Source organism: Hippoglossus stenolepis, chromosome 10, assembly GCF_022539355.2.
Source record: "Hippoglossus stenolepis isolate QCI-W04-F060 chromosome 10, HSTE1.2, whole genome shotgun sequence".
NCBI lineage: Eukaryota > Metazoa > Chordata > Actinopteri > Pleuronectiformes > Pleuronectidae > Hippoglossus > Hippoglossus stenolepis.
This window is the reverse complement of record NC_061492.1, coordinates 20,587,243-20,606,046: the sequence shown is the minus strand read 5'-3', so window position 1 is coordinate 20,606,046 and position 18,804 is coordinate 20,587,243. Positions and strand designations below refer to the sequence as shown.

At 41.8% G+C, this 18,804-nt stretch overlaps 2 protein-coding genes across 2 annotated transcripts; both read right to left on the bottom strand.

The window, feature by feature from the left end:
• Window positions 1-859: 859 nt before the first annotated feature.
• Window positions 860-10,402, bottom strand: zmp:0000001267 (b(0,+)-type amino acid transporter 1). Its single transcript, XM_035168552.1, has 6 exons — window positions 9,704-10,402; window positions 1,967-2,100; window positions 1,618-1,747; window positions 1,411-1,535; window positions 1,226-1,313; window positions 860-1,090 (listed from the first exon to the last, which is right to left on the bottom strand). Exons 1-6 carry the CDS (start codon window positions 10,400-10,402, stop codon window positions 860-862), a joined length of 1,407 nt encoding a protein of 468 aa, XP_035024443.1.
• Window positions 10,403-10,892: 490 nt separating this feature from the next.
• Window positions 10,893-18,415, bottom strand: utp25 (UTP25 small subunit processor component). Its single transcript, XM_035168941.2, has 12 exons — window positions 18,225-18,415; window positions 17,557-17,596; window positions 17,233-17,416; window positions 16,910-17,146; window positions 16,552-16,640; window positions 16,043-16,453; window positions 15,665-15,881; window positions 15,374-15,576; window positions 14,390-14,572; window positions 14,044-14,153; window positions 13,398-13,643; window positions 10,893-12,297 (listed from the first exon to the last, which is right to left on the bottom strand). The coding sequence occupies exons 1-12, from the start codon at window positions 18,323-18,325 to the stop codon at window positions 12,042-12,044; spliced, it is 2,277 nt and encodes a 758-aa protein (XP_035024832.2). The 5' UTR covers window positions 18,326-18,415; the 3' UTR covers window positions 10,893-12,041.
• Between the last annotated feature and the right edge of the window lie 389 nt (window positions 18,416-18,804).

The window sequence follows — 18,804 nt, the reverse complement described above, 5'->3', positions numbered from 1 at the left end:
CACAATCTGTATGGGTGCGTACTTTGAATTTCAGACTCACTTGTTTCAGGAAAGTCTCTTCTAATGAGATCTTATCTTGTACCCCAGTGTCCACTCACAGTGGATGAAGACATTTACAAAAAATCACTGCACATAAACTGAGTCGTGCACAAAACTGAGTACAGCCTGAAATGGGCTGCGAGAAGTAGAATTAAAAAGTACCTGCAGCCATGCTAGCAGCTGTGTGAGGCTCTACTTAACACAGCAGTGATGCAAGCTAAATGCTAATGTTAGTTGTCCTACTCTCCTTTGCAGAAGAATGATTGGTTTTTAAAAAGACAAACCAAATTAAAGCCTACACCCCATGAAACCCCATTTACATCTGCTAGATCCACTTTTTTGGGGGGTTTGCACCAAAGTCCACACACTCAAAGATACAGTATCTGTCCCTTAAATATGCCGGATTTTCTTTTTGATTGGATTCTGTCTTGGCTTATGTCACATTTTAATAGTTTAATAGAAATCTGTTCAGTAGTTATTGCAAAATCCTGCTGTTAAACGTACAAAACAAACGAACCAAGAACCAAATGGACATGAACGACAACATAACCTCATGGTGGAGGTAAAAACTTAAATTATCTTCTGTTTAAGAACACACTCTGCATGCCACTTAGCAGGAAGTGTTGCACAGGTAAACTTTGGTTTACTTTGGTTAAAGTTTTAGAAGTAAATTTGACATCAGATTGCAGTTTCCAGCAGCACGTCTTTTAGATGTTAAAATCTGTGTATGCACAGCTGAGGATAGAATACAACCCACAAGGTCTGAGTGTCAGTAAAAAACAAGTGTGTAGTTAAAAAGAAGTTTAATAACAAGAGGAAATCACAGGTTTTTCTCCACAGGGGCGACCTCTAAAAACAGTTGCAGCAGCACTGTTAACCTTGTTAACAGGCCTGGGCAGAGCTTGTAATGGATGATGGGAATGTAGACTAAGATTCCACTGAAGATAAATAAAGTCACATAGAGGTATTCAATCTGAGGACTGTCTATGATGGGTGCCAGCACAAGGAATACTGCTGCAATGAGGACCAGGATGGGGAGTATAATGGGAACCTGTGGAGAGAGGAAGAAATAAATGTTACAACAAATTACACGAGAACACAACCTTGATCCCTCTCTCTATATCTTATCTTATCTTAACAAGCTGTGATTATCATTGTTGTAAATAAAAGTATGTGTGACACTGACGCTGTACGGCCTGGGGAGTTCTGGCTTCTTGATCTTGAGATAGAGGAGTCCAGACAGGGTGATGGCGTAAAAAAACCAGGCAGTGAAACTGACAACAGTAAAAACAATAAATGTCAGATGAACACAAACAGGTTGTACATTTATTTTCTGAAGAAATGAAGATGAAATGCAGACCCAGCCTTCACCTGAAGAAGTTGACGATGCTCTGGAAGTCTCCTGGGATCAGCACCACCAGAGAGACGATGGTGGTGAAGATCAGAGCCGGGGATGGAGTCAGTCTGTGGACGTGAGCCATGGACAGAATATCTGGCTACAAAACAAACACAACCCTGTGACAACAATCTTACTCCAAACGATTTAACATATCCTCTATTACAAAAAGAAATGATCACCATGTGTCCTTCCCTGGCAGCGACAAAGCACACGCGGCCGCCACTGAAGAAGGTACCATTCAGTGAGCCAAAGGCTGACAACGCAGCAGCCACAGACATGATCCAGCCCCAGCTCCCTAACACCTTATTCCTGTGGAGGAAGGAGGGAGTTCTTTCAAAAGACGCCTGCTACAAGTAGAAAGAATAACAAGAGGTTTGGTGCAACATTCATTTTTTTTTTTTCACAGTTTAAAATGTTAGGAAATGAAATGTTTCATAACATCAAAGCTCCTTTGTTTATCAGTTATTTTAACATGAGAACTAACCCACTCTACCACAATGTGTGATGTGTGATTTGGTGTTGCCTTACCCCCAGGTAACTGCTACTGCGCTGGAGGACATGAGCTCTTTGGGCGTCATCACTGTCAGGTAGCTCACATTCACTAGCAGATACAAGCCAGTCACCAGAGAAATGGCTATCACAACTGCCCGGGGAAGGTTGACCTGAGACAAAAATGTACAGTCACTTTTTATGTAATTTATTTGTTTTATTATTGTTTGTAAAGTGGATGTTGTGGGCAGAGCTTTTTTATAAACAGTCTTTGTTGCATAGTGAAGTTAGAAAACTTAGAAAAAGTTAGAAAAGAATATTTTATAGTAAATCCCGTAAAACCCTAACCCTATCCCCCTAACCCTAACCCCCCTAACCCTAACCCTAACCCTAACCCCTAACCCTAACCCTAACCCTACAACAGTCTTTGCTTTATTACTGTGTACGTCTGTGGTTTACATATAATTTTGAATTATTTACTACGCTGGCGTTATTTTTTACATTTCAATGTCAACACATGACGTTGATTAGGTCAGATTCAGTTTGAAAAGGAGGTGCAGGGGTGGAGGTGGGTTGTGAAGTGGCCTGCAATGGAAAGAGGAAAAGTAAAAGCTGCTTCAATGAGCTTCGCCAATTGAATGCATAGGAGGAGATGAGCACAGAGATCTGCTGCAGTAAGTTTACAGACGTGGCTGAGCTTGACTTTGTGTCCTGCTAACACTATGGTTAATTATAGAATAATGTACAAGAGATTCATTTTTGAAAGTAATAGCCTGCAGGACCACAAATGTTTCTGTCCTTGTTTCCTTATACACTCAGCTCAAGCTGGTGGTTGTGGGTTCTTTTTTAAATGATCTGAAGATTAAGATAAACCATTATCTATAACTTCTTTTATGAAGACCCAGATTCCCAGAACAAGGTTCAAATGACAACAAACTATATCTTATTTATTACTGCAGAAAAATGGTTTGGCCTTGAACCTCTGTCACTGTTATATGTCAGTATAAATATATATATATATCATATTTAAAATGTCAGTCACATAAAGTACAGAGATCTACATAAATACTATTGCTCCAAATCTTCTTCCTTTTCTCACCCATCTTATCAACACTTCCCTGTCGAGAGTTAACCCTCTCCTGAAGAAACCCACCCTCAACCTGTCTGAAGTAAACAACTACAGACCTGTCTCTCTTCTTCCCTTTCTTTCCAAAACTCTCGAGTGAGCTATCTTTAATCAACTCTCCTCCTTTCTCCACCATAACAACCTCCTTGACCCTCACCAGTCTGGTATCAAGGCAGGCCACTCAACTGAAACTGCCCTCCTTGCTGTCTCTGAGCAACTTCACACTGCTAGAGCAGCCTCTCTCTCCTCTGTCCATATCCTTCTAGACCTTTTTGCTGCATTTGACACAGTGAACCACCAGATCCTTATTTCCTCCCTTCAGGATCTCGGGGTCTCAGGCTCTGCTCTCTTCCTGCTCTCATCCTACCTCAACGGCCGCACTTACCGGGTAACTTGGAGAGGATCTGTGTCTGAACCTTGTCCTCTCACTACTGGGTCCCTCAAGGTTCCGTCCTGGGTCCCCATCTCTTCTCTCTGTACACCAACTCTCTCGGCTCTGTCATTCACTCACATGACTTTTCCTACCATAGCTATGCTGATGACACCCAACTAATCCTCTCTTTTCCCCAATCTGAAACACAGGTAGCAGCACGATTCTCTGCCTGTCTGACTGACATCTCTCAGTGGATGTCCGCACACCACCTGAAAATTAACCTTGACAAAACTGAACCTCTTTTCCTTCCAGGGAAAGGCTCTCCCACCCACGACCTGACTATTACCTTTTTTTTTTTTTTTTTTCAGGGAGATTGACAATTTATTAATCTCTCACAGTTTGCATGAGGTTACATCACATCATCTTACATTTACATTCAGTTTCCTCATCTCTGAATCAACCTCTTAGTTTGGTTACAGTCGTTTTTGTGTGCTTGCAAAATAGCAGTTTTGTTGTTTTTATGATAAATGGTTCAGGAAAGAAAGTGCTGATGAGTAAAAGTGGCTCTCCTCTATCAGGCAGTATATTAATCAAATCCTAAATCTATTTCAAATCTATTACCTTTGACAATGCCGTGTTAGCCCCCACCCAGACTGCTAGGAACCTGGTTGTGACACTCGACACTCATCTCTCCCTTACTGCCAACATTACTGCAACAACCCGTTCCTGTAGATTCATGCTGCACAACATCAGGAGAATACGCCCCCTTCTCACTCAGAAGGTGGCGCAGGTTCTGGTCTGGGCCCTCGTCATCTCATGCCTAGACTATTGTAACTCGCTCCTGGCAGGTCTACCTGTTAGCGCCATCTGACCTCTGCAGCTCATCCAGAATGCAGCAGCTCCACTGGTCTTTAACCTAAATTCACTCACACTACACTGCTCCTCCACTCCCTTCACTGGTTACCAGTGGCTGTCCACATCCGTTTCAAAACATTAGTACTTGTGTACCGTGCTGCGAATGGATCGGGTCCAGTCTACATCCAGGACATGGTCAAACGTTACACCCCAGCTCGTCCACTCCGCTCTGCATCTGCCAATCGTCTTGTTGCTCCCTCACTGCGAGCTAAACACTCTGAAATCACAACTGTTTGCTGTCCTGGCTCCTAAATGGTGGAACGAGCTCCCCAATGACATCAGGACAGCAGACAGTCTACATATCTTCCGCCGCAAACTAAAAACACATCTCTTCCGACTATACCTTGGATAAAAAAAAAATATATATATATATATATATAAATAAATAAATAAAAGTAGCGCTGTAGTAGCACTTATATGGCACTTACATATAGCACTTTGTAGTTTGGCTTTCTTGAAGACAATTTTACTTTCTTGATTCTTGTTGTTCTGGGTTTGTACCCTCATGGTTGAATGCACTTATTTTAAGTCGCTTTGGATAAAAGCTTCAGCTAAATGAAATGTAATGTAAAATACCTAACGTCTACCAAGAAACGTCATGTAAGATTTACACACTTCTGTGTGACCGGCTTTTTCTGCCAAAGAATAATATGAAATACTATAAACTGCCACCTGTTGCTGTTTTCTTATATTTTTACGAAATACACACACACATGCACGTAATAATTCAAACTGGTGGATGCACAGTTTGACTTCACAGATAAATATACACCTGCATCATGCGTACAATCACATCGTTGTAATGAAACATTACACCTCTGGCACTTGGTTTATTGGTCTACACAGAAATGTGTTGTTAAATAGTTGTTCATTTATAACCATTATTGGCCATACCTCTATCATTACAATTGTCATTGCTCCTCCCTTCATCTCTTTTGCATAAATACTTTATACATTGATACACCTCTCTATTTATGTTAAGACTGTCTTTTCTCATGGATGTCTTAAAGGGATCCCTCACATGAGACGCTCTGAGGCTATACGTTTTTTTTCCTGCTAAAATGTATTTATGGTAGTCTTTCCTCACTTTGTGAATATAGGCTATTCAAATAAAATTGGTTTGATTGATTGAATTAACAAAAGATTCATTTTAAAATAAGGAATTGATGCATAATAATCGTAATAAAGAAGATATCACATTTCAAGTAACTTGAGGGACTGCTGCAGTTATTTATACAGTTATATACTGTATATGAAGAATTATTTACTCACTTAAGCACAGATGCACATTCCAGCGTGTTAGTCTCACCTCTGGTCTTTTCAGCTCCTCAGTGACATAGTTCAAGTTGTACCAGCCAGCATAAGACCAGAGTCCTTGATAAAAAGCCATTCCTAGAGTGCTCAAAGAATACTGAGTCCCTTTGAATGCATTCTCTACTTTCAGATTTTCTACAATGACAGTGCTGCTCTGTGTGAGCGCCACTATCCCTCCTATTACTATGCATGTCAGTGCCACCAATTTGGCCACCAAGAAGACCACCTGGATTCTTAGAGCAATGCGCACGTTCAGGATATTTACTGTGGCAACAACCAAAATGGCCACAGCAGCAATACACTTCACTACCAGCTGTGGAGGAGGGCAGCCCACGTAGAAAGGTGCTGTGGCATATTCTGCAATGCTAATCGATATGGCCGCGATGCTGAACGGCTTCACGACCAAGAGAAAAGTGACTGCCGCAAAGAAAGCAGGACATGACCCATAGATCCTCAGTATGTAGATGAATTCCCCACCAGATTCAGGGATGATTGTGCCGAGCTCAGTGTAGGAGAGCGCTGCCAACATAGCTACGACTCCTGAAACAGCCCAGATCAACAAACTTGCTCCAGGACTTCCCACGTAGGCCAGGACAAACTGTGGGGACATGAATATACCGGATCCGATCATTGTTCCCGAAATCAGTGCCACGCCTCCAATCAACCCAATTTCCCGTTTCATTTTCACGCTTTCGGGTCCTTTGTCCGCCATGGCTGCGCCGACCGGAGAGCACAAGTTCAAGTTCACTGTAGCTGTTATGCAGCCTTGTGGAGCGAACGCTGAGATAACACACTGATACTGTCACTGGCAAACCAGTAACTTGTTATGGGACTGTAAAAACTGTTTATTGTAGGGTTATTGTAGGTTTATTAACTCCTCTGTGGTTTGTGCAGCTCTTAACCCAGAAAGTTCTCATTTGAGTTCACTATGCAGTCACTGATGTGGATATGAGCATTATATATGTATTATGAAATGTATGTTATAATTTACTGTCGAGCCTTGTTTATTTGTGTGGCTAAATGCATACGAAAAAAGTATGATCTTAAAAAAGTCTTCTTTGTGGGAGGTATCAATGCACTATGAATGATTAATGATTTATAAACTTGATTGTAGATCTAGTATAATCTTAATGTGTTTGACACTTACATAAGTACATAACATCTTCATCATCATAACATCAAATATTTGCCAACAGCACACTTTCAAAAAGTGATCTTACTTCTGAACTAAACTTACTTCTGGATGTTTCAGCTCCTCAGTTAAATAATTCAAAGTGTTCCAGCCATCATAGGACCACAAGCACTGATAGAAAGCAACACCAATGGAGTTGACGCCAACATTTGTTCCCTCAAATGACCCGTCAAAGTTCTGTGTGTTTCCCTGGAAAAGCATCACAACGCCTCCGAGCACGATCACTGCCAGTGCCAGCACTTTCACGACCATGGAACCCACCTGGATGGCGGTGGCCAGGCGCACGCTCAGACAGTTAACAATGGCAAGCACTATGATGGTCACTGCAGCCACGCACTTCACCAGCACCTGTGGAGGGGTGCAGCCATCATAAAACACGGCCACGACATATTCAGCACAACTCAGGGCGATTCCTGTGGCACTGGCGGGCCTCATGACCATGACAAAGCTGAAGACAAACATGAACGCCACCCCTTTCCCCACTGTCCGCAGCATGTAGATGTACTCTCCTCCAGACTCTGATATCACTGTGCCCAGTTCAGCATAGCAGAGGCCCCCCAGCATGGCCAGCAACCCAGAGCAGGCCCATAAAATCATGCTGGCCCCAGGGCTGCCAATAGTAGCCAGCACATACTGGGGAGATATGAAAATCCCAGATCCCATCATGGTTCCAGCGATGAAGGACACTGCTCCTACTATCCCCACTTCCCTCTTCAGGTTGAGCCCCTGTGCTCCTTTCTCCATTGTTTGAGATCTGCTGCTTCCTCACAGTCCTGCACAGATCTAGTTATTGATTATCACTGCTGACGTTGGAGCCGAGTCCAGATTAGGAGGTCAAAACAATGTCCAACAGCCAATCAAACAAGGTGCAGCCAAATCATTTACATATTTCTCATTGCTTTTAACCAGGTGTTTCTTTTATTGCTTTACTGTCTGTTGTCTTTCAAAAAAAAATTGCAATTGCACTGCATGTATTTTCTGTCTATAAAGCACTTTGTAAATGTGTTTCTGAAAACTTCTCTATGAATTATGTTTTTTAATAACAATTATTAACAATATAAATGATATTATAATAACAATAACAATACGAATTCTTATTCTTATTCTTATTCTTATTATTACTGTTGTTATTATTATTGTTATCATTATTATCTATCTTGTCCTATGTTCTAAAATATTACTTCCAGTGGCATTCTCTTATTAGTCAATCACCATTTCCTATCATGCATCTGATATTGATTGATAAGTGGGATGAGTTTTACACTTATTAAAAAAATAAACTAATCAAAGAAACTGTAGATTGTACTTTCTTATTCTAAGGTTATTACTCTGCATTACTTTCACAGGGCAAAGACAAATAGAACATTTACTTGAGTTAATATAACTTCTCAGTCCTACTATTTGGACTAATCTGTCAAAAAGAAGTATGTAAATAAAGTAGTAGTTTTTGCTAAATAATAACTAAAATATATGTTGCATCTCCCTATTTTGATATTCATTCATTTTCTGAATTTCAGCTGGAATAGATACTCCAGATTCAAATGTGCTAGCTGAGAAGAAATGGGCTCTCATCTCGTGTGTGTTATGCATATGACAATGCATTCAGCAATACCTGCTTTCCATGACTAACACATAATTCTATAGTGAAACACCACTAAAGACTCTGACATCATCGTAATTGACGCTGACACACCTGCTGTTTAAATCGAATCGGTAAATTGAGGCTTTCACTTCGTCACAACAACAGTTTGTACATCATCACTTTCATATGCAGGATGCAGGAATGTTTCCACAGCACAAACACACATGGGCAACTTGACATGTTTGTCATGTTACAGTGTGTCATTCATAAGCATTAGTGTGATTATAGCTGCAGTTGATGTGATGACACTTTTGCAGCTATAATTTCCCTACAATGGCTTTTTAGTTTTCAGGTTTTTGTTGTGAAGTCAGGGATGAAGGATGATGACAATGTCTTCTAGATAAAGTAATTTTTTCAGTAAAGTTTGATATTTAAAGCTGAATGTGGAGATACATTTAGTTGAGAAACATAATGAAATATCACTGTATCACAGAAAAAGTAAATTATGGAATAGTTGTACCAAAACTGAAATGAATGTTCAAATAAATGTATTAACATAACATTCTGAATGGATATGTGATGGAACAGGACGTGCAGCTTGTCCTGTTGCTGAAGTGTGTCTCATTCTGATGATCAGGTTTTCTATATTTGTTTTTTATTTTTGCTCTGAATTCTCTATTAGTTTTTCTATTTATTTCAAAACAAGCCAGTCATCAAGCTGAGGACTGCCTTGTTTCGATTGGTATGTGGTACCCGAAGCAGAAAGCTCGAAGGTGTGTGTTTAACATCAAGTTTGAAGACAAAATATAAAGAAGGGAAAGAACTGGACAAGTTCACACTTCACATTCCTACTTCTTTCGGACTGAAAATGTGCACTTTAATCTCTTTGTTTTTTTCTTGTCTAAAATGCTCTTATAAACGTTTCATTCATTCATCTTATCCTGATACTGATAAGCATTTGAATTGTATTTTAAACTGAAAGATTATTTTACAGTACTTGCAAATGACAAAATGTACTGTATCAAGTCCTGTGGGCAGTGGATATACAAGATCAAACATTGACTAAACTGATTTATCCCCAGTATAATCTATTGTATCTTGAGTGATGTTATGGTTTAAACGTCCGCAGCAATACAATTCTACTGCTTTTCTCCACCTTTGTGATCTTTTATGGGGATGATGGGAGGAAAGGGTCACCTCGACATTGACTGTTTGTTGTTCCCACTTAATTTCTTCAGTGAAATAACACATTCCACGCATCTCCTTTCACTTACCTCTGGACGTTTCAACTCCTCCGTCACATAATTGAGATTGTTCCAGCCATCGTAGGACCACAGTCCCTGGTAGAAAGCAATGCCAATTGGGTTGATGCCCACATTTGTGTTCTCAAAAGAATCTTTAAAGCTTTCATTGTTGCCTCTGATAAGCATCACCACTCCTCCTATAATGATGACTGCCAGGGCCAGGACCTTGACCACCATAAAGAACACTTGCAATGACATTGCAAAGCGCACATTGAGGCAGTTCACGGTGGCGAGGGCGACGATCGCCACTGCAGCCATGCACTTCACCAGCAGCGCTGGAGGGGGGCAGTCTGGGTAGAAAGGAGCCACCACATACTGAGCAAAACTCAGAGCGATGCCAGCGACGCCAGCAGGCCTCACAAACAACACAGAGCTGAAGATCAGCATGAAGGCGACCACCGGCCCTACAGTCCGGAGGATGTAGATGTACTCTCCCCCGGACTCCTTGATGACGGTGCCCAGCTCAGCGTAGCAGAAGGAGGCCATAATCACCAGGACACCACAGCACGCCCACACCACCAGGCTGGCTCCGGGGCTGCCGATGGTGGAGAGCACCGTCTGTGGGGACATGAAGATCCCAGATCCAATCATCGTGCCTCCGATGAGGGACACGGCTCCTGCCAGCCCCACTTCTCGCTTCAGGCTAAGCTTCTCTGTCTTCTTGTCCATAATCACACCATCTGTTGTCTGACACCTTGTCCAGTGGAGAAAACTCTCTGGCCAAAGTCACTCTTGCACCAACCCAGAAAGTTAATTATTACGTGGGTGGGTCATACAACTGAGTACTTATTTCCTACTGTGCACCTTTTGTATTTTGAAGAGATCAGTGTGTGCTGTGATGGCCTTGTGTCTTTGTTCGGCTGCGCTCCCTTCATTGGTTTCAGGGTCGAGAGATGAAACCCTATCAAACATGCAGTGACCCTGAGTAAAGTGGGCTCTAGTAAATCTTTAAATCATTTACATACACCGCCCACTTGCTTCACTCCCCGCCCCACAAATTCCACTCAAACATTTCGCATTAAGCTAAAGATTACGTGAAGTTTCATTTCTTTCTCCTCTTCTTTCCACTTTCAGTATTGGCATTTGAATTACTACTTTAAATTCCTCTGGCTTAAAATTCCTGAAATCCTTTTCCAGGCCAGAAAAGCAACACAGTGAGTCATTTCAAGCAGTTTTATATTGGGTTTGCCTTCATAGTAATGACCATGAAAACAGACAGATCATTATTTCAGCAGGGACAGGTATTGTTACAAATACTTATGTAATAAAAGAAATTACATATTTTACATTATATATGAACGTAGTAAAATATTTATTCTATATGTTGAATCTGAAAACACACATCCAACTAGCTAACGGTGTTTATCACAACTTATCACAGCGATCACCTTCAACCTGATTTACAAACCACCGGTGTTTTATGATCTTGTCACTTTGTAACTTAATGACAGATTCCAGCTACAAGGTGTTCAGCGTGTTTTTTTTTCCTTGTGTGTGTTAGAGTTCATGTCACAAGAGGAAATCTTCTCAGGGGCTGATCCAGTTATGCCTCACACAGCAAACCTCTGACACAGACCTGACGTCAACACCTGATCTACGGTCGTCGCAGGCCGTGTTCATACCTGGGACTTTAATAACATGGGGGAGCTCTAATTACAAGTGTGAATCCACCCACGATGCATCGAGGACGTGTTGACATCCAATCACTCGGACCACATTCTGAGGTGGTCTGAGCCACATGTGGTCACAACACAAGTTGCACAAATGGTGCAAACTGGCTTACTCCGTGTCATCTGAAAATTGTGGAAGCCCATAGAGATAAATTACGAGGGCACACACGAACACAAGAATTTGGAGCGATTTGGTTTCACTGGAAAACGCCATGGAAGAGACCCACTGTGTACTGTTTTGATGTCTTCTTCTTCTCTTCCATTCCAGCAGAGTCAGCAGAGGAGGTGCATTGCTGCCTCTGACCAGTTCAAAACAAGAGTTGGTCTTTGTAAACAGAAATTATCTACTTTTTTTTAGGAACAACGGAGAATTGGGTCCGGAAGTTCTCCACAGTTCAGTGCATGTCTGAAAGGAGCTTAGGTGATCACTGGAGATGCATGTGGGGACACATTGTAAAACCAGCTGTGAACTGATGTGTACTTAGAGCTGTCCACTTCAGATCACCCAATCCACATTTTGATACCAGGTATGAACAGAGCCCTGGTGTAATGGTATCGACCTGATAAGATTTAACATGTCCCGTCGATATGTACTATGGTTTTAGCCTGGTGGTCCCTCTTTTATCTGTCCGGCTCCATCAGCAGGCCTTATCTTCACCTCCTGTAACGAAGAGGTGAACAGTCTTGTTGGAGTGCAGCATCTGTCCGGCTCGCTGCGCCCCGCTGATGGCAGCCAGTTTGTGGGCATCGTAACGCGAGTAGAGGGCAGTGCAGGTCCAGCTGCTCGCTTCTCCCTGAACATCCGATGCCAGCATGTTACACACCTCGCTGTAGAAATGGGGGAAGGAGGGCAATCCATAAAATATGAGGTTGCGGATCCCTTTGATAGTGTACCTGAAAAAAAAAAAAGAAGTCAGCGGTCAGGGTTTCTGCAGGATTTATAACAATTAGATTAAGACATTTTAAAGATGTTTTAAGAGGTTATGTTTTCACCACTGTCCATTTGTATGAAAGTTTAAGATTTCTAACATTTTCACCAATTTTCATAAGAATAATAATTCATAAATCTTGGTGAAAAAAATCCTATTTAAGGGACTCTATCTCTGAGGGTGTGCAAGTTGATGTTGCTCTAAACAAAAATCTGCATTGAACAGATCTAAATGTGGTTCCATAGGCTATATCCATACTACAACTTTTTCATTTGAAAACGCATCAACTCTGCTGTGGATATGCCTCTTGTCTAAGTCTGGAAACACTGCTGGCCCCATTTTCGTTCGAAAGCTCCGGTGCTTCATTTTAGTCTGGACGGGCAGAAGCAGAGATGTTTGGAACCACAACGTAGACACTCATCTCACTCTGATTGAGTCTTTTCAGTTACGATGTAGCCTTAGCTGATTCATCAGGCTCCTATCACATAACTTCCAGCTGGAAAAAAACGCCATTAGCGTCGACTACCAGTGTTGAACGCGACATAAATAATTATTTACAATCGTTGCTGACACGGTTGTCTTTGTTAACAGCCGTTGCACAGGTTATCTGCCCTTTTTGAATAAAAAGAAGTATGATGTAACCGCAGTGAGGAAGGCTTTTTTCAGTCAACTACCACAGATGTGTAGCAGTAACTATGTGGATTCAGGAGGGAATCAACCATTTTCATTATCGTCAATAGTTTTAGAAGAATTTCCAAATGATCATGACGATGTAGAACTTTAGGAGACTGTTTGGCCTTGGTGGAGGTCTACGCTGAACCCCTTAGTTCTTCACATATACATAAGTGAAGCACCAGGTCCAACTTTTGAACTCTGTAAAAGAGATGATGTAATCACAGATGGCGATGTCTAGGAAAGGTAATAAACACTGCTACATGATAAGGGGGAGATTTACCAGCAGATTGACCCTCACTGATATCTGATGAAAACACAAATGCCTCCTCAAATCCATCACAGAACCCAACACATGTGAAACTGCCTGATGGAGCATTAAAAACAACTGACCTCTTGTAGAAGTGGAAGCGTTCAGTAAAGAGCACAAACTGTCTCTCCCCGTTCTGGAAGAAGTGCCTGGCTCGGGACATCTCTGATTTGGTGGTGTACTCGCAGATGCTGGCAAAGTTGATCTCCTCTTTCTTCATGTAGTTGCGCAGTCGGACATAGTCGAAGTAAGAGGGGATGTAGATCAGAGTGTGGGACATAACTGAGTCCCTGTACTGAGGCAGCACTTTATCTAAAAAGAACTGAAATCTGTGGGATGGGAAAGAGTGGAAAGAAGACTCATTGAAAATATTGTTGGGAACATACAATCATATGTTAAGACCTCCTGAACTAATTAATTTAAATGATGAATCAGATATAAACAAAGAAATCTCAAATGTCGACAATGTCTATATAATATACAAAAGATTAGCATGACTACTAAAAAGTTATCATAAAAACAAATAAAATAAAGACATTAAATGCCATGAGATACAGTACTCAAGGGATTACTGAGGATATTCTATTTTTTGACTTAAGAAAAAAGGTGACTGCTGCAAGAACACTGCACAGAGCACTTTAACTGAATGTCCGTCTTAGAGACTCCATCTTACAGAGATGACATGGTCAATAGTCAGGCTGTGATGGTTCACCTGTGGGAGGATCTTACCGAGCATCATGGTCCATGAAGCTGTCGGAGGGGAACATTTGAAACACATGTGGCAGCTGAACCATCACCTGACAGATGGAACCTGTTTTGGGCATGTTCTTAGTGACAATCTGAAACAGGAAAAACAAAAGGACTTTCTTAATTACTTACAAGTTCAAATGAAAATGAATAAACTGTCTACTACTGCCAGTGGCTTTGTGTTTTAACTCTCTACCTCAGAAGGTCAGTAAAATAGCTGGACAGGTTTATCTTGGAACATCTTGCAGACTGCAGTCAACAACCTCAGTATCTGTACTGCTGCAACAACTGAGGGTTGCCTAATAATGAGTTGAACTAAAGCGAGTACCTGTCCCCGGTAGTTTGCGCAGTGTTTGGTCAGGATGTTGTTGATCTGCGGCTCGTGGATGGAGCTGAACACCAGCGTCTGCCTGTAGTGTTTGGACCAGTTGTTCAGGCTCCACATTCTCACCCTGGAGAAGTCCACGCCATGGGAGTCCAGCGGCTGCAGGTTCATGTGCTTCATCACATGCTGATGGGAGTGGATAATGTCATGTTTTATAATAAATCAAATGTCACCCTCAATAGTGTTTTTACTGATTTATTACAGTTGTTGGTCACCCGATGGCACTACATTTCCCCGGCAGTGTGGAACTTCAGTAGATGCTCTGATAGAGAGAGGCAACCACGCAGTAATATGCCATTTTCTGCCCTTTCACTTTTTCCAAAAATCAAGGTCCAAGGAATTTGACCAGGCACACAATTTGTCCGAATCTTTTAGTTGAACATGATGTTAAGCCGCTTGTCTGTGGTGCCTCCTCCTCCTCCTCTCTTTGTTACTGGGCCCAAAATACACACACTACTGCTCAGATATTTTGGTGTCGTGATTGTCTGCCCAAGGCCGCTTTGCTTGCAAGTGTCCTCCATTTTCGTAGCAAAACAACGTAAAATTATTGGAATACTTTACTGATACAGTAGATCAAGAGGGTAAGGGCCAAGCTGATACTGAGCACCCTCTGCTGGATCACGAGGCAAACTACTCCAGATGGCCTGATGAGGTTCTAGGGCTGTATATTTTGAATTTGAACAGGCACATTACAGTTTGAATATGAACTCTCCTCCCACATTCGAATGAATGTTTTATTTTCAAATAATAAGTTACGATGTTCATTTTTACTATTATCTGTTTTTCCTACCAATTTAGGCCTAAGTGCACATGAGTCTAAACTGAATGGATGTCAAATCAATGTGGAGAGAATCAAAATAAATAAATGACTATTTCCAAGAGGAAACACTGGTGACAGCACCCTCCTGAATCTGTTTGCAAACTTACCAGGATGTGCTCCCAGTTCTGCATGAGGAAGACATCTGCCTGGTCCATCACAAGCAGCTCAATGGAGGAGAGGAAGTCGAAGTCTCTCTGACTTTCTCCCTCTGCTCCCAAGACTGTTCGCAGGCCCAGGGGTGACGTAATGATGATGTCTGACGAGTAGAAGGGGGCGTATAGTCGCACACTGCTCCTTACAATGGAGACACCTGGTGAAGAGAGAGGACAGCAGCAAGGTCTCAGGCTCAAGAACTCAGGTTTTCTTAACGTGGGTCACATTTTATTTCCAAACTGTACCTATCCTGAAGTGATCGTCAACATTGCCTGAGAAGATGGCGCGGTAGTCATCCGGTCTCTGCATTTTGGGTGGCTCTTCATCCGCATCCTCCCCAAACTCTTCTTTGAACCTCTTCTTATTGCTGACCACGATCTTCTTGCCTTTGGTTTCCAGCAGGCTGATGAACGTCTGAACGACTTGCAGAGCTCCGCTTCGGAACGGCACCAGAATCAGCACCTGACACATTCATAAGAAAGTTAAATATTGCGCTTCATTTTATTTCAAGAAGATGTTTTATTGCCCAGCCATAATCATAAAGCAATTCATTATTTGTGATGTTTAGAAATAACAAATGAAGCTCTGTAAAGACACCAAATTAAATGTACACAATTGTTTACCTTGGGCCGGGTCAGACCTTGGTCTCTGGGTTCGTCCTGTGGCTCAGCTCCGGGTTTAGCCTTAGTTTTTGGCTCTCTTAACTGAGCATTGTTAGCAAGGACCTGGGAGTTGGCCTTCAGTACATGGTTGAGCACATGTAGACAGTATGCACTGCGCACCTGAGGGTGCTTATTCAGATGACAGGTCTCTGGGTAGTATAGATCCTTGTAGGAACCCATGAGGGCCAGCAGTTCTAGCTGGAAAGGGCTGATCTCTTCAGCCACATTCTTAGAATTGGACGTCTGGTTTAGATCTTTCCAGGACAACTCCAAGAGTTTGTGGAAATCTGGGAGGTTTGTGACTTTCTGAGGGCCAGGGGGTCCAAACTTCTCCAGGGGACTGGTACAGAGCAGAGAGCCTAATTTTGGCCACTGAGTAAGAGAAACGCAAAGACAGAATATATAGTTAGGATTTATTTCAATGAAAAAAATGTTCACTGGTAGATTTGAACAAATGATGTTGTTAATACCGTGATCTGAGTCTTTGTTTTACTGCCAGATGTTATCCTCTGCACATCTTCTTCACTGAGCTCTGTGTGTAAATGCTGTAAAAACATGTCTGCACAGAGAAAATAAACAAAGTAAAACAAGTTGTAGTCACATTGTTATAAGTTTTCTAATTCAGTGAAAAGTTGATATTATTGCTTCCAAGCAGAGTCGTTGACGTCCGAATAGCGATACATCGAAAAATTATAAATTTTCCCATCCCTAGTGCTGAGGCATAATAAAACCACTCAAAATGCATCTTTACTTTCTGAGTAATAATTCAATGTATTGTACTTGAAAAACCAACAGATAGCTTTTACTTTGAAGAGAAATTGTTCCCACCTTTCTCATCCTTGCTGTCTTCCTGCTCTGCAGTGTGCTCTTGTCCTCCTTCACCCATGAAGTTGTTCTCCAGACAGAACTGGGACTCATGCTCATTATCTATGAATTCTTTGTCTCCTTGATCCTTCTCCTCCCCGACAACCGCTTCAGTCTGAACTTCTTCTGCATCTGCAACTTCCTCCTCTCCCTCTTCTTCACCACCATCCTCGCTCTCGTCTCCAACTCCATCACTGTCCTCTGTTATGAAAAGCACAATGGTTTTTAGACAAATGCAAATATAGTCACAATAAGACATTCAAGTTTACTGGAAATAAACAACTCACCTTCACCAAGAAGCTCTTCTTCCCCCTCCTCATGATCAGAGCTTTCCTCCTCTTCACTCTGGTCATTATCATCTTGTTGGCTGAGAGTTGACAGAAGTTTCTGGTAGGCTGTTTTATGCTCTGGTTCCTCCTCCTCCTCTTCTAGCTCATCAGGCTCAGCATCAGATCCCAAAGGGCTTGCGGGCTATAACAGTGGTGAGGACACAACACATTATTATTATAATATTGGAAGAGCTTACATATGATATGATCTCTGCAGCAGAATTAAAACATCACAGCAATCATACATTGCATAAAGTGAGATTGATGTGCAGTTCTACTCACCAGTTCCACTATTTCAGTTCGTTCAGGTTTTTCGTTGACGCTTTGAAAAAGACACACAAAAGGAAATGAATCAACTTAGAAAACAAACATATTTGAAGACCACAAATTAATGAGGACATGTTACAAAGCTCTTTGTTTGGGCTGCTTGAGGATCCACCCATTAATTACTTATGATGCAGAGAAGATTACAATGCAAGAGAGGAAAGCTCGTCCTTGAAAGTTTTGACAGAAGCCACATAGAGAACATGAGAGAGAGAGAGAGAGAGAGAGAGAGAGAGAGAGAGATGTTTCTACCATGTGTAATTGAACTTTTTTCTTTGTTGCTAGCCCTTTTGTTAAACAGCCACAGTAAAGAACCACATTAACAACTAATTTATTTTACATAGATCCTGTGTTGTTGGTCTCCTCGTGTGGGGTATTAGGTCACATTATAACCTGCTTTTAATAAGCGGAAGTATCTTCAAACCACAAAATAATGCATTTCAGCGAGAACACGTCGTTGTTAAGGTCGCGGACTTTATTAGCTTTGTTTCTGCTAACTACACACAACTGTAGCTAGCATCATGCGGCTAAACTGTGCCACAGCGGTGTGAGTAATTTAGCAGGTTTGCTAACACCGCAGCTGAATAGCAGCAGTCACACAGGCTGGAGTTTGCTGTGCTACTCACACATCATGGAACGGATGCTCCTCTCCAAACTCCTTCAAGTGTTTCTTCTGTTTCTTGGATAAACTAGTGAAAAGTTGCTTGTTCTGGCTCCTCTTCCCCATGTTGACACTGTGCTACACGTGTGTCTCCTGCTTCGGTGGTGGCTGTTGTGATTCAGTAAAACTGTCTTGGTGCCACCTATGGGAGCGGAGGAGAATTACACTTGCAGGGTTGTTTCTAATTGCGGGTTGGGACATGAGGAGAGGGAAGTGATCCACTTAATTTTGCAGTACATGCAGTCCAGGAGAAAAATATCATTACTGCTCCTCAGATAATATAACTGTCAAGGCCTGAGATACCAATTTATGTAAAAGTGAGTATTGTAAAATACTAGTGAAGTGCCCGTTATAAACCTGCCTGTTTGTAATGTTCTGTTCTCTTGTCCTGTGTTAATGCTCCAGTGCTACTTCAGAATTATTCCTTATCATTAGTGATTCCTCCTCAAACAGTTCTACATTATATTGTCACTCTTTATTGTCTGTGTGCTGGACGTCATGTGCAGATCTTTTTATAAACAGTCTATGGTGCAGAACGAAGTTAG

Bases quoted from the DNA above. Each gene is read 5' to 3' on its own strand.
- zmp:0000001267 (XM_035168552.1), bottom strand. From the start codon at position 10,402: ATGGACAAGAAGACAGAGAAGCTTAGCCTGAAGCGAGAAGTGGGGCTG. The intron at 1,536-1,617 runs GTGATCATTTCT...TTTGTTTTGTAG, and splicing joins CTGCCAGGGAAGGACACATG to CCAGATATTCTGTCCATGGC. The intron at 1,091-1,225 runs GTCAGTGTCACA...CTCTCTCCACAG, and splicing joins AACTCCCCAGGCCGTACAGC to GTTCCCATTATACTCCCCAT.
- utp25 (XM_035168941.2), bottom strand. From the start codon at position 18,325: ATGGGGAAGAGGAGCCAGAACAAGCAACTTTTCACTAGTTTATCCAAG. The intron at 17,417-17,556 runs GTGAGTAGAACT...CCACTGTTATAG, and splicing joins GAACTGAAATAGTGGAACTG to CCCGCAAGCCCTTTGGGATC. The intron at 14,573-15,373 runs GTAAGTTTGCAA...CACTCCCATCAG, and splicing joins AGAACTGGGAGCACATCCTG to CATGTGATGAAGCACATGAA.